The 21,000-nt window shown below is 46.5% G+C and overlaps 1 protein-coding gene across 1 annotated transcript in view; it reads left to right on the top strand.

Moving 5' to 3' along the window:
- The window catches only part of F12 (coagulation factor XII), a 39,391-nt gene extending 29,842 nt beyond the window's left edge, over nt 1-9,549 (top strand). Inside the window, exons 11-14 of the mRNA XM_066589805.1 lie at nt 2,652-2,788; nt 5,140-5,277; nt 5,358-5,506; nt 9,261-9,549. Of these exons, the coding sequence (XP_066445902.1) occupies nt 2,652-2,788; nt 5,140-5,277; nt 5,358-5,506; nt 9,261-9,416 (580 nt within the window). The 3' untranslated portion in view covers nt 9,417-9,549. The remainder of the gene's footprint in view (nt 1-2,651; nt 2,789-5,139; nt 5,278-5,357; nt 5,507-9,260) is intronic.
- The last annotated feature ends 11,451 nt before the right edge of the window (nt 9,550-21,000 follow it).

Consider the following 21,000-nt stretch of genomic DNA (forward strand, 5'->3'; position numbering starts at 1 on the left):
TCTCGATCTTTCTGTAGCACAGACAAATAAGTAACAGCATCATGGGGGACAATGCACAGAGATTCAGACAGTACATCCTGAGTGAAATAAATGTATATAGATTCATGTTACTCTTTAAAGTGGCCGAATGTAAAAAGCAAACATAACTCACAGAAGAAGAAGCCAAACATGCACCACCTGATAAACTGCAGGGCAGGCTCAATCACCATATACCCTAGTAGCATGCAGAAAGTCAGATTGCAATATGGGAGAGATAAATGTCTACTGCAGACTAATGAGCAGTCACTCATGTCAAACAAGCCCGCACATATATCTATAGGAGGCATCCTTGGTATCAGTTCAAGTGCACCATACCATACAGGAATGCAACCCCTACTGGCACAGCAGTGGATTGCCCTGTATCACCATAGTACGCTACACTGGCATGACATCCTTGGCTCCCCCAGCATCTATAGCACACTGCAAGCACTGTTTGCATTTTGGCCAAAACACGTAAGCTGACAGGCCACGGCAAGGCCACCATGCATCCGTCAGAACCTATGTCATCTCCCTAATAGCTAAATAAAATCAGAGGAGAGAAAAATGTACAAAGACGTAACTCACAGAAAAAGAAGCCAAATATGCACTCCCTGATAAACTGCAGGGCAGGCTGAATCACTATATTCCCTAGTGGTGCTGGCCTTGCCATGGTCTGTCAGCTTACGTGTTTTGGCCAAAATGCAAACTAACACCTAACTCAAAAGGGATGCGAGTCTATTAACAGATTCCTATTTAAAGAGGTCACCTTTTTGCTTATAATTGGTACAAAATGTTCACTAAGAACAAATTTAAATGCACAGTAAATTTTGCAATAATGCAGTTCAAATTTATGTCTTGAATGTTGCCATATTTTTTGGCGTTTTTAGTGGACTGTTACACAGCATCATGGAAAACATTATACAGGAGTACTGAGCAGTGTAGATGCAGTTTTACCAAAGGTTGTAGCCATGTCTCTGTATTTGTCTCAGCCCCTGTCTCCCCTCCTCATTTCTACAGCTTTAATATAGACTTCCACAGGCCGCAAAAGACATCAGCAAGCACGGCTCTTCCCACTTCCTGTAATCCATCTTAGTGTCACCTTTTCTAGAGAAAACGAAAAAAAGGTTTGCTACTGTTAGCCAGTAGAGCAATGTGTGATTGTTCTCAGTGAGAGAAACCAAGTAATCTTGTAGATATGATGCCTTTTAATGGCTAACAAAAGTGCATGATATTACAGCAAGCTTTCGGGGATATCTCGCCCCCTTCGTCAGGCTTTTGAATGAAACTAGTTTGGATGGCACATAATTATAACATAAAGATGCAGAGGGGAGGAGAACGCATTCCTCTGGATCTAAATAAATGTTCACACACAGAAATTTGATATTGACAGTTCCCATCCTAAACACATCAAAAAGTCTATAGTCTACAGCCAGGCCATCAGATACAACCGGAAAGACTGAACTACCTGTGGCAAAACATTTTTTTGGTCAGGGACACAACATAGAGCAGATGAGAGTTATTGTACTGAAGGGCAATTTCAAGTCGCAGCATCACAGAAGAATTTGGGAATGCAAATTTATGGTCATGTTGATACCCCCAAGAATGGAATGAACCTCAGCCTTGGATTCTTGCATAAGTTGAAAGTATGAAAGGTCTGAAGGAGGTCAAGAGGGATGACCTCTACCCAATAGTAATTTTTTTTTTATTAAAGTTTTTTTTTTTTTTGCTTTAAAACTTCATTAAAATTCAGAACTTGACTTGTAATAATGTTGCCATCCAATAAGTGGTGCTGCATCTCCTTCCATATGCAGTTTGAAGGAGAGATAAGACACATCATAAAACTGTCCTGAGCTCAGTGGACTGATTTATGATGTATGTCTTAGCTCTGTTTGTCTATTGTTTTGAGTTCAAAACAGTCTCAAATTTCTGTGTGTGAACATTTATTTAGATCCAGAGGAATGCGTTCTCCTCCCCTCTGCATCTGTATGTTATAATTATGTGCCATCCAAACTAGTTTCATTCATTAGCCTGAGGAAGGGGGTGAGATATCCCTGAAAGCTTACTGTAACATCATGCATTTTTGTTAGCCATTAAAAGGTATCATGTCTACAAGATTACTTGGTTTCTCTCACTGGGAACAATCACACATTATTAGAGATGGACTTCACATGACAGCAGGCAGTGGACAGCAAATTAGAAGGAAAGGAGACTCCTAGTGGCCGGCAATTAAGAGGGATTTTTCAGCACAAAAATGTCATTTTAGGTAAATAAAGTGATTCGCTCCTTTGCTACTTATGACCTTGGCTATCATATAAGCACAGGTTTGTTCAATGTCTAGTGCCTATCTAACTATGACTAACACGAAGCTGAATTGGGCCCCAAGAAACTGCTTATTTCTGATCTATATTTTTTACAGCAAAGCGATCTATAGATCCTAGTGTAAATATTTGGAGCTGATATCTACCAGTCATTACCATGGGCAGTGACCATGGAAAACCTGATATAAAAGTCTGTCTTGGGACATCTGACAACCCCATCAAGTTTACTTGTAAACGCTGACTTTGATGCTCCCAGTAGCAAACCACTGATAGTTACATGTATAGTCCTATAATGTTTGCTGCCATTCTTTACAGACCGAGTGTCAATGAGATTTCTGTGGTGCTAGGACAGAGTCTGTTCAACACTTCAGATCAGCGGACTGTCACGTTCCCTGTACAGAAATACATTCTTCATGAAGGCTATTCTGATGAAACATTTCAGCATGATATAGGTAAGATGTGAGCTGGGGGCCATATGGTATATGACAGATGATCACCACGCGCTTCACTACTCACAACACATGGTCTGCTGCTTCCTGGCTGACTTGTTGAAACTCCTTAGTACTTACAGTTGACCATGGTAGATTTAGCAGTGCAGGATTTCTGCAAACTGACTTGTGACAAAGGTGGCATCCTCTGACATTGCCATGTTTAACCCCTTAGCGACCACCCCATAGTGTTTTTACATCCTAGCTTGCTGGGCTTTAATCCCCAGGGACGTAAAAACATGCTCACTGCAGGGATTAAAACCCTGCAAGCAGTGAACGTGACAACTGAATGCTGTCAGTTACCGGAGGTAGCCGACAACCAGAAGTTGTCATGCCGGGCCGCGGGACCCCTCTCCCCCAGGTCACATGATCACCTGCATTTACTGAATGCCAGTAATCATATGAAAGTCAATAAAAAGTTTTAAAAAATTAAAGATTCAGCTACCTTGATGGATCGCATCCATCAGGGCAGCTGAGAGTACTCATCCCCGTCCTCCACGATGTCCCATGGCGTTATGGCCTCCCGATCCCGACGACGCTTCAGCGCATACGCGTCAGATGTCATACGTCAGGCGTGCAGCCCGGGAAATTCAAAAATCTCTGTGGCTCCCGGCTAACATGTATATCCAGGAGCAGAGAGATGTCACCGGGAGCCGCTGTATGTAGTTCCCGGTCACATGATCGCTGCTATCCAATAGATAACAGCAATCATGTAAAGTTAAAAAAGAGTTTACATTTCCTCTCCCCTCACAGATATCCATGAGGAAAGATGAGATTATGTACCTAAGGCTCCAAGATTTATCCGCATACCTCACCCCGGTTTCTGCGTACGCGCCCACCACCAAAATGGCGGACGCATGTGCAAAAGCCACGGATTGCCAGGTAATTTAAAATCTCCCTGCTCCTGGCTACCAAACATAGCCAAGAGCCTGGAGATTTTACGGGGGGACGTGGTCCCTGGTCACATGATCACCATTTTCCAATAGAAAATGGTGATCACGTAAAAGTAAAAAAAAGTTTAAGTTTCACCTCCCATCCAATCCGTGAGGGAGCAAAATGGTCCTCAAAATGTTAATAATCAATGTTAAATTTGTCCATTCTTTAAATGTTAAAAAAAAACACTGAAGTTTTTCCAATGTGCATCCAAAATAAAGTAAGCAGATGGAAATATATATCTTTTCAAAAATGTGAACAGTTTGTTTGCACATATTTGAGATGTTGCAGTTGAAAATGTGAAAAAAAGTCACAATTTTTTCAAAATTTTCCCAATTTTGGCGCTTTCAATAAATATATACAAATTTTATCAGTCGTTTTTTTACCACCTAAATGAAGTACAACATGTGTCGAAAAAACAATGTCAGAATCACTTGGATATGCAAAACCTTTACGGAGTTATTTTATGTTGAAGTGTCTATGGAGTTTACATGGCTGTGTGCCTGACATTAGGCACCTTTTTTGCAATAGGTGGGGCTGAAACACTCATAATTACAGGAAAATGGTCTACATACATCTAACCATATAGTCAGTGGCATAGCTATAAAGGTCCCAGCGGTTACAATTGTGACCGGCCCTTAAGTCTGGGGGGCCTAGTGCCCCCTTCCTTAGCATACTAATCCTGGTACCTTCAGATCTTCACACTTGTTTCTCACCTAGCGCACTGCAGCCGCTGGCGAGCGGCACTGTGTGCAGCCTGCATCCTCCTCCCCTCACCTCTTCTCTTTGGTTCTGAGGCTTCAGAGACTAGGTGTGAGGGAAGGGGAATTAAAGTTGCACACTGCTCCATGCATCAGCTGCTTCACGCTGTGTAAAAAGCACGTGTAAAGCTCTGAAGGTACCAGACAAACTTGGAACACAGGGGACCACCATTACTCAATGAGGGAAGAGACACAGAGGACCACCTTTATTTTGTGGAGAAACACAGGAGACCAGTGTTACGTTTGGTGAAAGAAGGAATACAGGGCCCACTATTACACAGGATAGGTGATAAATGTCTGACCGCCACTGGTGCAAATAATGGGGTCCGAATACCCGAGGGAGGAAGGATTTGAATGGAATGATGGTCACTGCCACTCCATTCAATCATCTGTGGGACATAGAGTACTCATCTGCTTCCATGGAGTAGCATGTGTGACCACTATTCTTCACTCTCTTCCTCACTGGGGTCATGCAGTGAATTGGCACTGGGGGTTTGGGACGTTCATTCTAGTGATCATTGGGGGTACCAAGCAATTAGACATTTTTGACTCCTTTAATAGAATGAAGTTTGGAGTCCGATAAGTTGTATTGACTATATATATTTATGTTTTTATTAACAGCCTTAGTCAAGTTACAGGATATAAAAGGTAGTTGCGCTCAATTTTCACAATTTGTGCAACCTGCCTGTTTACCGCAAAGCAAAAGCATCACAAGTGCTCAATATTGTGAAGTCGTCGGTTGGGGCTATCAGTACGAGGGTAAGCAGATCCCTGATGTCAGTTATTGCATTTACAGAATCTTGCATGTGTGGATGCGTGTAACCTCTTTCTCCTTGCAGGAGCAGATCAATATGCAGTTTTTCTGCAGGAAGCACAAATGCCGATAATTCCTGATTCACAGTGTCAGTCTCCCATTGTCCATGGTCGTAAGATTTTACCTGGAATGATGTGTGCTGGCTTCCTAGAAGGGGATGTTGATGCCTGCCAGGTGAATAAAAGATACCGTACTGCATTAGGGCTCTTACCCACTTGCGTTTTTTATCGCTGCGTTTTTTTAACCCAGTTGTCAATGGGACTTTCTAATGTTAAAAACGCATAACAAGTTTGTGCTTTGCGATTTTTGTGCGATGCGTTTTTAACATTAGAAAGTCCCATTAACAATCACGTTAAAAAAACACAAGTGGGTAGGAGCCCTTAGGGCAGTTTCCCTCACAAGTCTTTATGGCAATGTTTACAGTGATTTTTTTGAGACAAAGTTAGACCTGGATTCAGCAGAAAGTATAAGTCCTTCTTTTATATTTACCATATCTTTAAAATCCACTTCTGCAGGGCAAGACTGGGACTAAAAATCTGCTGTGGCACACAAGCCCCACTAGCTCACATGCATATTTTGCTAGCCTTCACACCTGTCTGCTAGTGCCAACTGTACCCCCAATATTAGTTAACTAAAATCAAGGAATATGGTAAGCCAAACCATACACAGTAAATAAATACAGTACCAGAACCAAGCTCTTAGCATATATACAGTATCAGAACCAAGCTCATAAGACATACACAGAGGCAGAACCTAGCTCCTACTATAACTATTGTCCCAGAACCACAGGCCCATAACAAAGCTCATTACGGTATCATAACTGAGATTATAACATAAATACAGAACTATAACCCAGCTCCCAACATAAATATAGTACCAGGACCACATTCATTACATAAATACAATACCAAAACCAAGCTCATTACATAAATACAGCTTCAGAACAAAACTCACTACAAATCTACACTATTGAAACCAAATCACTAAATCAATATAGTATCAGAAAAAGTAAATAAAGTTTAAAAACTTGGCACAATTAATAGATACAGCACCAGAACAAAGTCTGTGTGGGGTTGAAAATACTGCAGGATCATAGTTGATTCAGGCTTATAATAATTTGTACCTGTGACACTAAAGTAATAGTACAATTGTGTAATATTTCATCCATGTAAATGCATTAAGCTAGTAGCATCCATTATGCCTGTGAGGGACATCATATGCTGTGCTATAATTAATTAACAACATGAGACATTCTCTTTAAAAATGACTTTCTTGCCTGTTTACATGAAAAAGAAGATATTTACTTTTTAGAGAAGATTTATCAGTTACATGAGGGAGACAAACATTAGAAATGTTTTTATGGGCAAGCAGTAGAGATGAGCGAACCTACTCGGCCATGCCCCTTTTTCGCCCGAGTACCGCGATTTTCAAGTACTTCCGTACTCGGGCGAAAAGATTCGGGGGGCGCCGTGGGTGAGTGGGGGGTTGCAGCGGGGAGTGGGGGGGAGAGGGAGAGAGGGCTCCCCCCTGTTCCCCGCTGCTACCCCCCGCTCCGCCACGCCTCCCCCCACCCCCCGAATCTTTTCACCCGAGTACTGAAGTACTCGAAAATCGCGGTGCTCGATCGAGTAATTACTCGAAACGAGTAGGTTCGCTCATCTCTAGCAAGCAGCCATTTGAACATATCAAAGCTGGAGTTTTGCACAATATTTTAAGTGCTTGGCCTAGCATCTTGTCTCAATAAGTGTATAACTCTAGTCTAATCACCGATGGGAAAAAACATTTTTTTTCCCTAAAATATAACTTTTATTTAATAGATTAAAAAATTGGCGAAACATACAGTACATACAAAACAAACTGTCACAGCCTCTTGCCACCACTCTATCTAACTATCAGTGAATCTATAGCTTTCACTGACAGTCTAATTGTGGAGACCCCACAAGTACCGGGTTATAAATGATGCTCTCAATGTTTAATATATTCCTGTAAATATGTATATAAATAATTCATGCACTTGATCATCTCAAGAGGCTTAAAGGGACTCCACTGGGTCAATTGGGCCTCTTATCATCAATTTACTCTCTGAATATGTCAACATGACATCCAGTATCGCATACTTGTTTACATGATACTATTAGTCGTTTTTACTCCAATATGTGATACATAGTGTACACTAATCATCAATCCCGAAATGATCAAATCACAGATCGGGGTCACACTGTAACACACTAAGGTTTCATGCATTCATCTGAGATATACTGAGACCACTGCATATAATCTCAAGGGACACGGCGCACAGAGGTCTTTAGACTTTCAGGGGTAATAACATCCCCATATAGTGAGATGGCCTCTTGTTTATTTATATACTTCCATTCAATTATCTAGGGTGTCTAGTTATCCCACACAGCATGGAGTCAATTCATTATATTTCAGACCCAATCATCTTCAGTCTGTTGCGAGTATATCAATCTCATTCGATGCAACAGTATTACCAATAAATGCTGTTGCTCAATCATTATTCAGCCTCGCAACTAAGTTAGTCTAGGACTGGTTAACAGCATTTATCTTGTGCAGTGGATTCTCAATTATCATTGTCTCACTCGTGGATGCATCAGGGTCTTAACTAGGGATGAGCCAGTATACTCGCTAAGGCACTACTCGCTCGAGTAATGTACCTTAGCCGAGTATCTCCCCGCTCGTCTCTAAAGATTCGGGGGCCGCCGCAGCTGACAGGTGAGTTGCGGCGGGGAGCGGGGGAGAGCGGGCGGGAGAGAGGGAGAGAGAGATCTTCCCTCCGTTCCTGCCCGCTCTCCCCCACAGCTCCCCGCCCCCGAATCTTTCGGGACGAGCGGGGAGATACTCGGCTAAGGCACATTACTCGAGCGAGTAGTGCCTTAGCGAGTATACTCGCTCATCTCTAGTCTTAACGCTTTACAATCCAATTTTGGATTCAGGGTTTTCTAGGGCTTTCTCTTTCTGCCATTATACAATGGCACCATCTGCGGGCTAGAGCTAGTACTACGGTATGGGACATGCTGGAGAGGCCCCCCGACATCAGAGCTGTACAGCCTTCAATCAGAATGTCTTCAGACGTCAGAGAGTGGATTGGAAAAGCTTAATAGATATTATGAAGATAGCCCTACAGCACTAAATCTGCACCATATAACTACTAGCAGATTCCTAAAATAACCAGGATGTCATGATATTAACCCTTTCCAATCCACTGCCTGACGTCTTCAGACATTCTGATTGAAGGCTGTACAGCTCTGATGTCGGGGGCCTCTCCAACATGTCCCATACCGCAGTACTGGCTCTAGCCAGCAGATGGCGCCATTGTTTAATGGCAGAAAGAGAAAGCCCCCTAGGAAACCCTGAATCCAAAATTGGATTGCAAAGGGTTAATTATTCTTGGAATCGTCCAGAATACAACAAACCAACTGTTTTGTACTAATCTAACACATAACTCTCTGATACCTAGAGATGTCCAATTATATGCTCTAATAAGGAGCTAGACTTTTATCCCTGGAAACCTAATATACTGTTTCCTATTACGCCTTTCTCCATCAACGCGTTTCTACAATCAGGTGTAAATCGATTGTTTCCTCAGGATGGAGCTACATCAGTGTGTAGATACATGCTTTTATGGCCAAATCAATTGGTTATCATACAAGTGTATATATCGGTCTAGACAAACGTGATAGTAGACTATAACTAGTCCAGTCTAGAATACAGTGACTTTTCAGTGTTTCCGTATGGTTAATAAGTTCCGGTGACAAAGTGTTTAAACTGCATTAGCCCGCAGCCCAGACAGATTCAGACACTCTCTCCAAGTGACAGCTCCCCTTTCCTTGCTCTAAGTGTCCTCCTTATGCTGGATTACTATGGGATAATTACTAACTAGGAAACTTCTTTACGTTGTTCCCTATAGGGCGATTCAGGAGGACCTCTGGTGTGTGAAATAGATGGCACAGTAAATGTATTTGGCGTTGTAAGCTGGGGATCTGGCTGTGCGGAGGAGAATAAACCTGGCGTATATACTGATGTATCCAAGTACATCAATTGGATCATAGCCAAGACCAGCTAAGGGACGTCTTATGCACAGGAAGTTACAAGAGCCTTCTTCACAACCACAGCTCATTTTGACTCTCTTAATTCAGTATATCCAAAAACAGACATCCTATGATATGTGCTGTAAGATGTGTTATCTAATAAACAAGGCGTGCCATGTATTTCTTCTGTTGTCTATAAACAGATAATGTTACATTGTAATTGCCGCAGAACAGAATATCAACCATGTCTTAATAACAAGTAAATACATATCTTCAGTATACTGTATAAATACAGGGATCCTTCAATTTACAATAGCATTAAATTACAAGATTTTCAAGTTGGCCTATATTCACATTTGCCTCAGAGGATTTGGGGCTTTTACTCAGTCATATTTGATGGAAAGAATAGCGCTGCATGCAATGATACTCTTCTCATCGAAACAATAGAAACCATGAAGGAACCTAATGGACCCCGTTATCAGCCATCTGCCATGTCACAGATCCAACAATGCGTTGTGATTTCCATTTTCAATGGAAACCATGACACAGTTGTGAGGAGAACCTTGCAATGACCATTGTATCTAGAAACCACATACAACTTGCAGTGCCATATTAACCCTTTCCAATCCACTGTCTGACCTCTGAAGACATTATGATTTAAGGCTGTACAGCTCCGATGTTGGAAGACGTCCGTCTGGGTTCTCTTACTGTATATTGCCAGCCTCTCTGCTGTTGGAGCCTATCCAACGTGTCACCTCATGCAGTACTGGCTGTAGCCAGCAGATAGAGCCGTTGCATAACGGCAGAAAAAGAGTAAGCCGCCTAGGAAAACTAGGATAAAAATTGGTTTAGAAAGGGTTAATAATCTGCAACACATATGATTGGCTGGGAGATCCATATTTTAAAAACTTACAACTTTTGATCACTTTTTATTAAATTTTTTCTTGGAGACGGGGTGACCAAAAAAGTGAAATTCTGATACTGTGTATTTACCTTTCTGACAACATTCACCATGCTGGGTAAATAATGCGTTACTGTGATACATTAGACTTTTACAGACACAGCGATAGCAAATGTGTTTTGGGGTTTTTAATATAGATATTTTATTATAAATATGGGGAAAAGGTTTGTTTTGATTAACTTTTATTATCTTTTATTTTTTTAATCATTAATTAAACTTTTTTAAACTGAGTATTGCATTTTTATGTATTCCCCTTAAGGGGACATGAACTTGCGATCTCATCTCGGTTGGCCCATTCTGGAACCCTGATCTAATCAGGGCATTTAAAGGGTTAACAGCTGCAATCAGCGGGAGTGTGTAAGAAACAGCCCGCACTCACATTGTATGGAGCTGGATCAGCTCCATACAAACCCCCTAACCTCTATGACGGAACTGTACACCATGTTAAGGGGTTAATGTAACAGACAGGGCCAGCAAGATAGCTGTCCAAATTTATAATAGAGGTAGCTGAGAACAACTATGGCTGCCTGTCCACGGGCATTGCGAAATCCCACTGTGGATCTCCGCCGTGGGAGCCGCCGTCGGGGAGCAGGAGCCAACTGACGGATCTCAATCGTGAGCCTATCTGACCGATAGGCTCACCGTGGAGAATCACGGCAATTCGCAGCATGCAGCGATTTGCCGCACGCAAGCGGAGAATCGACATGATTCTCCGCTCGTGGACAGGGGGCTACGCTTTCCATAGCAATGCTATGGAAAGCGTTCACTGCGTTCCCCCGCGGCTGGATTATTGCCGTGGGGATCGCAATCCAAAAACGCCCGTGGGCAGGCAACCTAAGGCAAGAAAGTATTATTAGACCTGCTCTGAACTATACTCTGTTTATGTACAAGCATTATGATGAACTCCTGTTGAATCCATTCTTGACTTTAAGGAAACCTCAGCCACATGCCTAATGAAAAATCATGTTCTGTGCACATGCCTGATATCTTTGGTTTCGTAGCATTGGGTATCTTCTGTAAAGGCATGACTCTAGTAGTCATGATGAGCAGAAGTCATCTTTAAAAAAACTATAGTAATTAGAGATGAGCGAACGTACTCGTCCGAGCTTGATATTCGTGCGAATATTAGGGTGTTCGGGATGCTCGTTACTCGTAACGAGTACCACGCGGTGTTCCGGATACTTTCAGTTTCCTCTCTGAGACGTTAGCGCGCTTTTCTGGCCAATTGAAAGACAGGGAAGGCATTACAACTTCCCCCTGTGACGTTCAAGCCCTATACCACCCCCCTGCTGTGAGTGGCTGGGGAGATCTGATGTCACCCGAGTATAAAAATCGGCCCCTCCCGCGGCTCGGCTCAGATGCCTTGTGAGTTAGCTGAGGGACAGTGGTATCGTGCTGGAGCTGCTGTAGGGAGAGCGTTAGGAGTTAGTGTAGGCTTCAAGAACCCCAACGGTCCTTCTCAGGGCCACATCTAATAGTGTGCAGTACTGTGTTAGCACTGTATTTTTTTTTTTTTTTCAAAATTGGATCTGCAGAGCATTGCGCCCTGCAATAGGGACAGAAGTGGTGGTTAGGCAGGGAGAGTGTTAGCAGTGAGTGTAGGCTTCAAGAACCCCAACGGTCCTTTCTAGGGCCACATCTATCCGTGTGCAGTACTGTCCAGGCTGCTGTTAGCAGTGTTGCATATTTTTTTTTTCTCTCAAAACCGGCTGTGCAGACCATTGCACCTGGCATTAATACTACAGGGATAGAATTGTGTAGGCAGGGCCAGAAAACATACATTATTCATTGAATAGACGCAGTGTGGCTTTTCCTTTGAAAAACAAGGGAAAAAATTCTATTTCGCCTGCCTCTGACAGTCCTCAGGGCTCTTGGTACGTGTGTGCTGCGTGCAGAACGTTAAAAAAAATCAGACGCAGCCAGCTACGTTTTACTGCAGGCTTGCGCCAATTTTTTTCCTGCATGGGAAATCCCTGATCTGCTGGAGCGAATAACTTTGCATCACTGCAGTTCTCTGACACATTTGCAGGGCCACAACACAGTTATTAAACTTAGTAGTATTCATTGAATACACGCAGTGTGGCTTGTCCTTTGAAAAACAAGGGAAAAATTCTATTTTGGCTGCAGGCTTGCGCCAATTTCTTTCCTGGCTTGGAAATCACTGGTAATACAGCATGCTGAGGGGTAGGGGTAGGCCTAGAGGACGTGGACGCGGCCGAGGACGCGTAGGCCCAAGTGAGGGTGTGGGCACAGGCCGAGCTCCTGATCCAGGTGTGTCGCAGCCGACTGCTGCGCGATTAGGAGAGAGGCACGTTTCTGGCGTCCCCACATTCATCGCCCAATTAATGGGTCCACGTGGGAGACCTTTATTAGAAAATGAGCAGTGTGAGCAGGTCCTGTCGTGGATGGCAGAAAGTGCTTCGAGCAAGCTATCATCCACCCAGAGTTCTGCGCCGTCCAGTGCTGCAAATCCGAATCCTCTGTCTGCTGCTCCTCCTTCCTCCCAGCCTCCTCACTCCACTACAATGACACATGCTCAGGAGCGGGAAGACTCCTAGGAACTGTTCTCGGGCCCCTGCTCAGATTGGGCAGCAGTGGTTCCTCTCCCACCAGAGGAGTTTATCGTCACTGATGCACAACCATTGGAAAGTTCCCGGGGTCCGGGGGATGAGGCTGGGGACTTCCGGCAACTGTCTCAAGACCTTTCAGTGGGTGAGGAGGACGATGACGATGAGACACAGTTGTCTTGCAGTGAGGTAGTAGTAAGGGCAGTAAGTCCGAGGGAGGAGCGCACAGAGGATTCGGAGGAAAAGCAGCAGGACGATGAGGTGACTGACCCCACCTGGTGTGCAACGCCTACTCAGGACAGGTCTTCAGAGGGGCAGGCAAGGGCAGCAGCAGGGCAGGTTGCAAGAGGCAGTGCGGTGGCCAGGGGTGGAGGCAGGGCCAGACCGAATAATCCACCAACTGTTTCCCAAAGCGCACCCTCGCGCCATGCCACCCTGCAGAGGCTGAGGTGCTCTAAGGTCTGGCAGTTTTTCACAGAGACGCCTGACGACCGACGAACAGTGGTGTGCAACCTTTGTCGCGCCAAGATCAGCCGGGGAGCCACCACCAACAGCCTCACCACCACCAGCATGCGCAGACATATGATGGCCAAGCACCCCACAAGGTGGGACAAAGGCCGTTCACCGCCTCCGGTTTGCACCGCTGCCTCTCCCCCTGTGCCCCAACCTGCCACTGAGATCCAACCCCCCTCTCAGGACACAGGCACTACCGTCTCCTGGCCTGCACCCACACCCTCACCTCCGCTGTCCTCGGCCCCATCCACCAATGTCTCGCACCGCACAGTCCAGCCGTCGCTAGCGCAAGTGTTGGAGCGCAAGCGCAAGTACGCCACCACGCACCCGCACGCTCAATCGTTAACCATCCACATAGCCAAATTTATCAGCCTTGAGATGCTGCCGTATAGGGTTGTGGAAACGGAGGCTTTCAAAGCTATGATGGCGGCGGCGGCCCCGCGCTACTCAGTTCCCAGTCGCCACTACTTTTCCCGATGTGCCGTCCCAGCCCTGCACGACCACGTCTCCCGCAACATTGTACGCGCCCTCACCAATGCGGTTAGTGGCAAGGTCCACTTAACTACGGACACATGGACAAGCACAGGCGGGCAGGGCCACTACATCTCCCTGACGGCACATTGGGTGAATTTAGTGGAGGCTGGGACAGAGTCAGAGCCTGGGACCGCTCACGTCCTACCCACCCCCAGAATTGCGGGCCCCAGCTCGGTGGTGGTATGTTCGGCGGTGTATGCTTCCTCCACTAAAGCGCCCTCCTCCTCCTCCTTCTCCTCAACCTCTGTCTCGCAATCTAGATGTGTCAGCAGCAGCAGGACGTCGCCAGCAGTCGGTGTCGCGCGGCGTGGCAGCACAGCGGTGGGCAAGCGTCAGCAGGCCGTGCTGAAACTACTCAGCTTAGGAGATAGGAGGCACACAGCCCACGAACTGCTGCAGGGTCTGACAGAGCAGACCGACCGTTGGCTTGCGCCGCTGAGCCTCCAACCGGGCATGGTCGTGTGTGACAACGGCCGTAACCTGGTGGCGGCTCTGCAGCTCGGCAGCCTCACGCACGTGCCATGCCTGGCCCACGTCTTCAATTTGGTGGTTCAGCGCTTTCTGAAAAGCTACCCACGCTTGTCAGACCTGCTCGTAAAGGTGCGCCGGCTCTGCGCACATTTCCGCAAGTCCCACGCGGACGCTGCCACCCTGCGCACCCTGCAACATCGGTTTAATCTGCCAGTGCACCGACTGCTGTGCGACGTGCCCACACGGTGGAACTCTACGCTCCACATGTTGGCTAGGCTCTATGAGCAGCGTAGAGCTATAGTGGAATACCAACTCCAACATGGGCGGCGCAGTGGGAGTCAGCCTCCTCAATTCTTTTCAGAAGAGTGGGCCTGGTTGGCAGACATCTGCCAGGTCCTTCGAAACTTTGAGCAGTCTACCCAGGTGGTGAGCGGCGATGCTGCAATCATTAGCGTCACCATTCCTCTGCTATGCATCTTGAGAAGTTCCCTGCAAACCATAAAGGCAGCCGCTTTGCGCTCGGAAACAGAGCCGGGGGAAGACAGTATGTCGCTGGATAGTCAGAGCACCCTCCTGTCTATATCTCAGCGCGTTCAGGAGGAGGAGGAGGAGCATGAGGAGGATGAGGAGGAGGGGGAAGAGACAGCTTGGCCCACTGCTGACGGTACCCATGCTGCTTGCCTGTCATCATTTCAGCGTGTATGGCCTGAGGAGGAGGAGGAGGAGGAGGAGGATCCTGAAAGTGATCTTCCTAGTGCGGACAGCCATGTGTTGCGTACAGGTACCCTGGCACACATGGCTGACTTCATGTTAGGATGCCTTTCTCGTGACCCTCGCGTTACACGCATTCTGGCCACTACAGATTACTGGGTGTACACACTGCTCGACCCACGCTATAAGGAGAACCTTCCCACTCTCATTCCCGAAGAGGAAAGGGGTTCGAGAGTGTTGCTATACCACAGGACCCTGGCGGACAAGCTGATGGTAAAATTCCCATCCGACAGCGCTAGTGGCAGAAGGTGCAGTTCCGAGGGCCAGGTAGCAGGGGAGGTGCGGAGATCGAGCAGCATGTACAGCCCAGGCAGTGCAACAGTCTTTAAGGGCCTGGACAGCTTTATGGCTCCCCAGCAAGACTGTGTCACCGCTCCCCAGTCAAGGCTGAGTCGGCGGGAGCACTGTAAAAGGATGGTGAGGGAGTACGTAGCCGATCGCACGACCGTCCTCCGTGACGCCTCTGCCACCTACAACTACTGGGTGTCGAAGCTGGACACGTGGCCTGAACTAGCGCTGTATGCCCTGGAGGTGCTTGCTTGTCCTGCGGCTAGCGTCTTGTCGGAAAGGGTGTTTAGTGCGGCTGGGGGAATCATCACAGATAAGCGTACCCGCCTGTCAACCGACAGTGCCGACAGGCTAACACTCATCAAGATGAACAAAGCCTGGATTTCCCCAGACTTCTCTTCTCCACCAGTGGACAGCAGCGATACGTAAGCAATACGTAGGCTGCACCCGCGGATGGAAGCTACGTTCTCTCTCACCATCCTAAACGGGGACATTTCTGCTTCATCAATCTGTGTCTAATATTCCTCCTCCTCCTGCTCCTCCTCCTGAAACCTCACGTAATCACGCTGAACGGGCAATTTTTCTTAGGGCCACAAGGCTCGCTCATCTAATTTTTCTAAACAATTTTTATATGTTTCAATGCTCTTAAAAGCGTTGAAACTTTAACTTGAACCAATTTTTAGTTAAACTGGGCTGCCTCCAGGCCTACTTACCACTTAAGCCACATTAACCAAAGCGATTAATGGGTTTCACCTGCCATCTTGGTTGGGCATGGCCAATTTTTACTGAGGTACATTAGTACTGTTGGTACACCAATGTTTTGGGGCCCTCACCTACAGTGTAATCATAGCAATTTGTATGTTCTTCGCCTGCACTCATGGTACAGAAGTGTGTGTGTGGTTGGCCTACACTTTAGCTACATAAATGTAACTTGGGCCTTGGCTATACTGCAGCTACTGAAATGGAACTAAGACTGCGCTCCCACTATACTGCTGCTTCGGAATTGTTCCTGGGGCCTGTGTAGGCTGCTACAATGACTTAAATGGAACTAAGACTATGCTCCTCCTATACTGCTGCTTCGGAATTGTTCCTGGGGCCTGTGTAGGCTGCTACTATTACTGAAATGGAACGAAGACTGCGCTCCCACTATACTGCTGCTTCGGAATTGTTACTGGGGCCTGTGTAGGCTGCTACTATTACTGAAATGGAACTAAGACTGTGCTCCCCCTATAATGCTGCTAGTGATATGTTAGTGGGGCCTGTCGCTAATGCTACGGCAGAAATGTTACTAATTCTGGGCTCTGCCTATACCGCTGCTAATGGTATGTCTCTGGGGTGTGGAAACAGAGGCTTCCCAAAGACATGATGGCGGCGTGGCCATTTCCCACCAACGCTGTTACTGTTAAGGTGCATATAACCATGGACACGTGGAGAGGACACGTAGTGCCTCCAAAACATCCCCCGCCACGGCCCACTTAATCCTGGCCACATTCCGAAAACCAACAAAATAAAACCGCGCTACTAGGTCCGCAGTCACCACCACATTACCACCAACGCGGTTACTGTTAAGGTACATATTACCAGTCTGACTGGGGCATGCAGTGTTGGCCGGAGCCCACCTGCATTAAGCATGACATTACTACCTCAGCTGTGTTGGGCAATGCAATGGGATATTTCTATGTACCGCCGGTGGCTTCCTGGCACCCACCCATGCTGTGGGTCCACAGGGAATTATAAATGCATCTGTTTCCACTTGTAAAGAACCCCAGTCTGACTGGGGCATGCAGTGTGGGCCGAAGCCCACCTGCATTAAGCACGACATTACTACCTCAGCTGTGTTGGGCAATGCAAAGGGATATTTCTATGTACCGCCGGTGGCTTCCTGGCACCCACCCATGCTGTGGGTCCACAGGGAATTATAAATGCATCTGTTTCCACTTGTAAAGAACCCCAGTCGGACTGGGGCATGCAGTGTGGGCCGAAGCCCACCTGCATTAAGAACGACATTACTACCTCAGCTGTGTTGGGCAATGCAATGGGATATTTTTGTGTATCGCCGGTGGGTTCCAGGGAGCCACCCATGCTGTAGGTGCACACGGAGTTTAACCTACGTGTGTCCACTTGTAAAGAACCCCAGTCTGACTGGGGCATGCAGTGTGGGCCGAAGCCCACCTGCATTAAGCACGACATTACTACCTCAGCTGTGTTGGGCAATGCAATGGGATATTTTTGTGTATCGCCGGTGGGTTCCAGGGAGCCACCCATGCTGTCAGTCGACAGGGACTTCACAATAGGGAGTTGGACATGCCTATGAATTAAAAAGCCCGGTCTGACTGGGGCATGCAGACACCTTGACAGAATGAATAGTGTGTGGCACATAGGTTCCCCATTGCTATGCCCACGTGTGCAGCTCCTGATGGCGGTGGCACAGGATTATATTTCTCATTGCTTCTGTACAGCATTGTGGGCTATCGCCCCGCCCCTTTTAAAGAGGGTCGCTGCCTAGCCGTGCCAACCCTCTGCAGTGTGTGCCTGTGGTTCCTCCTCATGGCAGACGCACTTCTAAATAGACATGAGGGTGGTGTGGCATGAGGGCAGCTAAAGGCTGCGCAGGGACACTTTGGTGTGCGCTGTGGGGGGGGAGGGGGGCGGTTGGGCAGCATGTAACCCAGGAGAAGTGGCAGTGGAGTGTCATGCAGGCAGTGATTGTGCTTTGTTGGAGGTAGTGTGGTGCTTAGCAAAGGTATGCCATGCTAATGAGGGCTTTTCAGAAGTAAAAGTTTTTGGGAGGGGGGGGGCCCACTCTTGCCACTATTGTGGCTTAATAGTGGGACCTGTGAACTTGAGATGCAGCCCAACATGTAGCCCCTCGCCTGCCCTATCCGTTGCTGTGTCGTTCCCATCACTTTCTTGAATTGCACAGATTTTCACACAAGGAAACCTTAGCGAGCATCGGCGAAATACAAAAATGCTCGGGTCGCCCATTGACTTCAATGGGGTTCGTTACTCGAAACGAACCCTCGAGCATCGCGAAAAGTTCGTCCCGAGTAACGAGCACCCGAGCACTTTGGTGCTCGCTCATCTCTAATAGTAATCAATTATGAAATCCAGTGCTAACAAAAAGTGGTGTCCTATAGGAGTTGTGTAAGTAGGTAACATGTATCACTATTAAAAATTCTGCATAATTTGGCCTCATTGATAAAAACTGTAATTGAAAAACTGGCATTGGAAATCAATTACAGCATAGTTTTCCATAGTGGTTTAACAAGCTAATGAATTGTGAAAGGTTGCTTTAATAGCTGCCTATATATAAAAGTCCTGCGGATTTTTTTCATGACAGGATTACAAAACCTCTGTTACAGTCTGTGGTATTAGGATACAAGTGGAGAATCACAGTGTTACCATGCGGCGGTTGCTGGTCTTCCTGGGGGCGGTGGTGTGCAGAGTCCCTTGTTGTCCGGCTGCCGGGGGCGCGGGTGCCTGGCCGGCGTGGTGCTGGTGGCGCGCGGCACCGTGTGCGCACACCTGTGAGTGCAGCTGCTGGGCACAAGCTCCCTTTTATTATGTTCTGTTGAGAGTTGGCTGTCTCCCTCTCTCCGCCCCTGAGCAGAAGCTTTTGTTTAAAGGTCGGGCAGAGACTGGCAATCACTGCCAGTTATTGGTTTCCCTCAGTGTGCAAGCTAGTCTGCCTCTGTTGGTCTCCTGCCTCTGTCATCTTGTCTGCTATACTTTGCTATTATCTGCCAGGTTTTTCCATCTGCCTCAGCTCTGCTTAGTATTGTTCATGTTGGTTATTTACATCTGCCTTTTCTGTCAGTATTCTACCCTTTCCATCCAAGTACACCAGCGTCCCTTTTTCAGTCCCTAGTGAGAGTAGGGATCGCCGCCCAGTTGCCCGCCTGGGGTTAGCCAGGCTTTGTTAAGGGATGCTCTGTCTGTGCGCGCAGTAAAAGTCGTCGGCGTCGTCTGGAGGGGCCTCTGAGACCGCACCAGTGCCTTTTTGATGGTGGTCCCATTTATCGGTAGATTTTATCACCGATCTACCTGAGTCTCAGAAGTTCACCACGATCCTGGTTGTTGTAGACCGTTTCTCAAAGATGGCACATTTCGTGGCATTAAAGAAGCTACCTACCGTGATAGAATTTTCCAAGATTTTTGTAAAAGAAATTATTCGTCTACATGGGGTTCCCGAGAACATTGTATCTGATCACGGGGTTCAGTTTGTTGCGCAATTTTGGCGAACCTTCTGTTGAAACCTGGGAACATCGCTTTCCTTCTCATCAGCATTCCACCCACAAACTAATGGTCAGACTGAGCGGAAAAAACAGGATTTAGTGCAATATTTACGGTTGTTTGCTAGGGAAAAGGCTCATCAGTGGGCAGATTTCCTGCCGTTGGCAGAGTTTGCGCTAAACAATTGTACTTGTTCTTCCACTGGGGTATCTCCATTCCTTTGCGTATATGGTCAGCATCCTCGCTTTCTACAGCAATTTCTACTCTGTCTGCCTGTCCTGCAGCTGATGTCACCACAGATGCGCTGCAGGGGGTATGGAAAGAAGTACAGAAAAACCTGGAAGCAACGGGGGCTCGTGTGCAGTGGCATAGTGGGAGGAGTCTGTCAGTATCTGAACCTTACAGGATGGGACAGAAGGTATATTTGTCCTCTAGAAATCTCAGATTGAAGGTTCCGTCTTTGAAACTGGCGCCGTGTTACGTAGGTCCCTTTGTCATCACGTGTGTAGTAAACCCGCTTGCTTATGAACTTGATTTGCCAGCAACATGGAGGGTTCATAGGGTTTTTCATAAGTCATTACTGAATACTTGTGTCTCTTTGGAATGGTAGAGTTGGAAGGGACCTCCAGGGTCATCGGGGTCCAACCCCCTGCTCAGTGCAGGAATTACTAAATCATCCCAGACAGATGTCGTCTGTCAAACCTTTGTTTGAACACTTCTATTGAAGGAGAACTCCCCACCTCCTGTGGTAACCTGTTCCACTCATTGATCACCCTCTCTGTCAGAAAGTTTTCTCTAATATCTTATTTGTGTCTCCACCCTTTCAGTTTCATAGAGAGATTATAGTGAAACCTTCGCATAAAATCAAGTTTTTGAAAAGACCACATGTTTATCCAGACCAGATTTTCAGCAACAGACTTTCAGTTCCACCACATGTAATGATACTAGCTATCTTCTTTGAGAGGACTGCTTCCTTTAAAAGTTCACTTTTCAATGCAATTTTGGGGGGTCATCTCAAAGAGGTTTAACTATATTGGACAAGTCTTAGAAACCATCTCTTCACTCGGAGCTTAATGCTACCTTATTTTTCATGGTCACACAAAACAACATTCTTTTTCTCTGACCTCACAATAGAGATGATGAGCAGTACTTGGGAACCTAGTGAGTATTTTCTAGAATCAGATCAAGACATTTGCTTCCAAAAGAAACTTCTACCTCCCTGCCGGGCTTTATAGACTCTCGCTGTCAATTGGCTGTCCTAGCCAACTTTGAATGTACCAC

This window comes from Eleutherodactylus coqui, chromosome 2 (genome assembly GCF_035609145.1).
Source record: "Eleutherodactylus coqui strain aEleCoq1 chromosome 2, aEleCoq1.hap1, whole genome shotgun sequence".
In the NCBI taxonomy this organism is placed as follows: domain Eukaryota; kingdom Metazoa; phylum Chordata; class Amphibia; order Anura; family Eleutherodactylidae; genus Eleutherodactylus; species Eleutherodactylus coqui.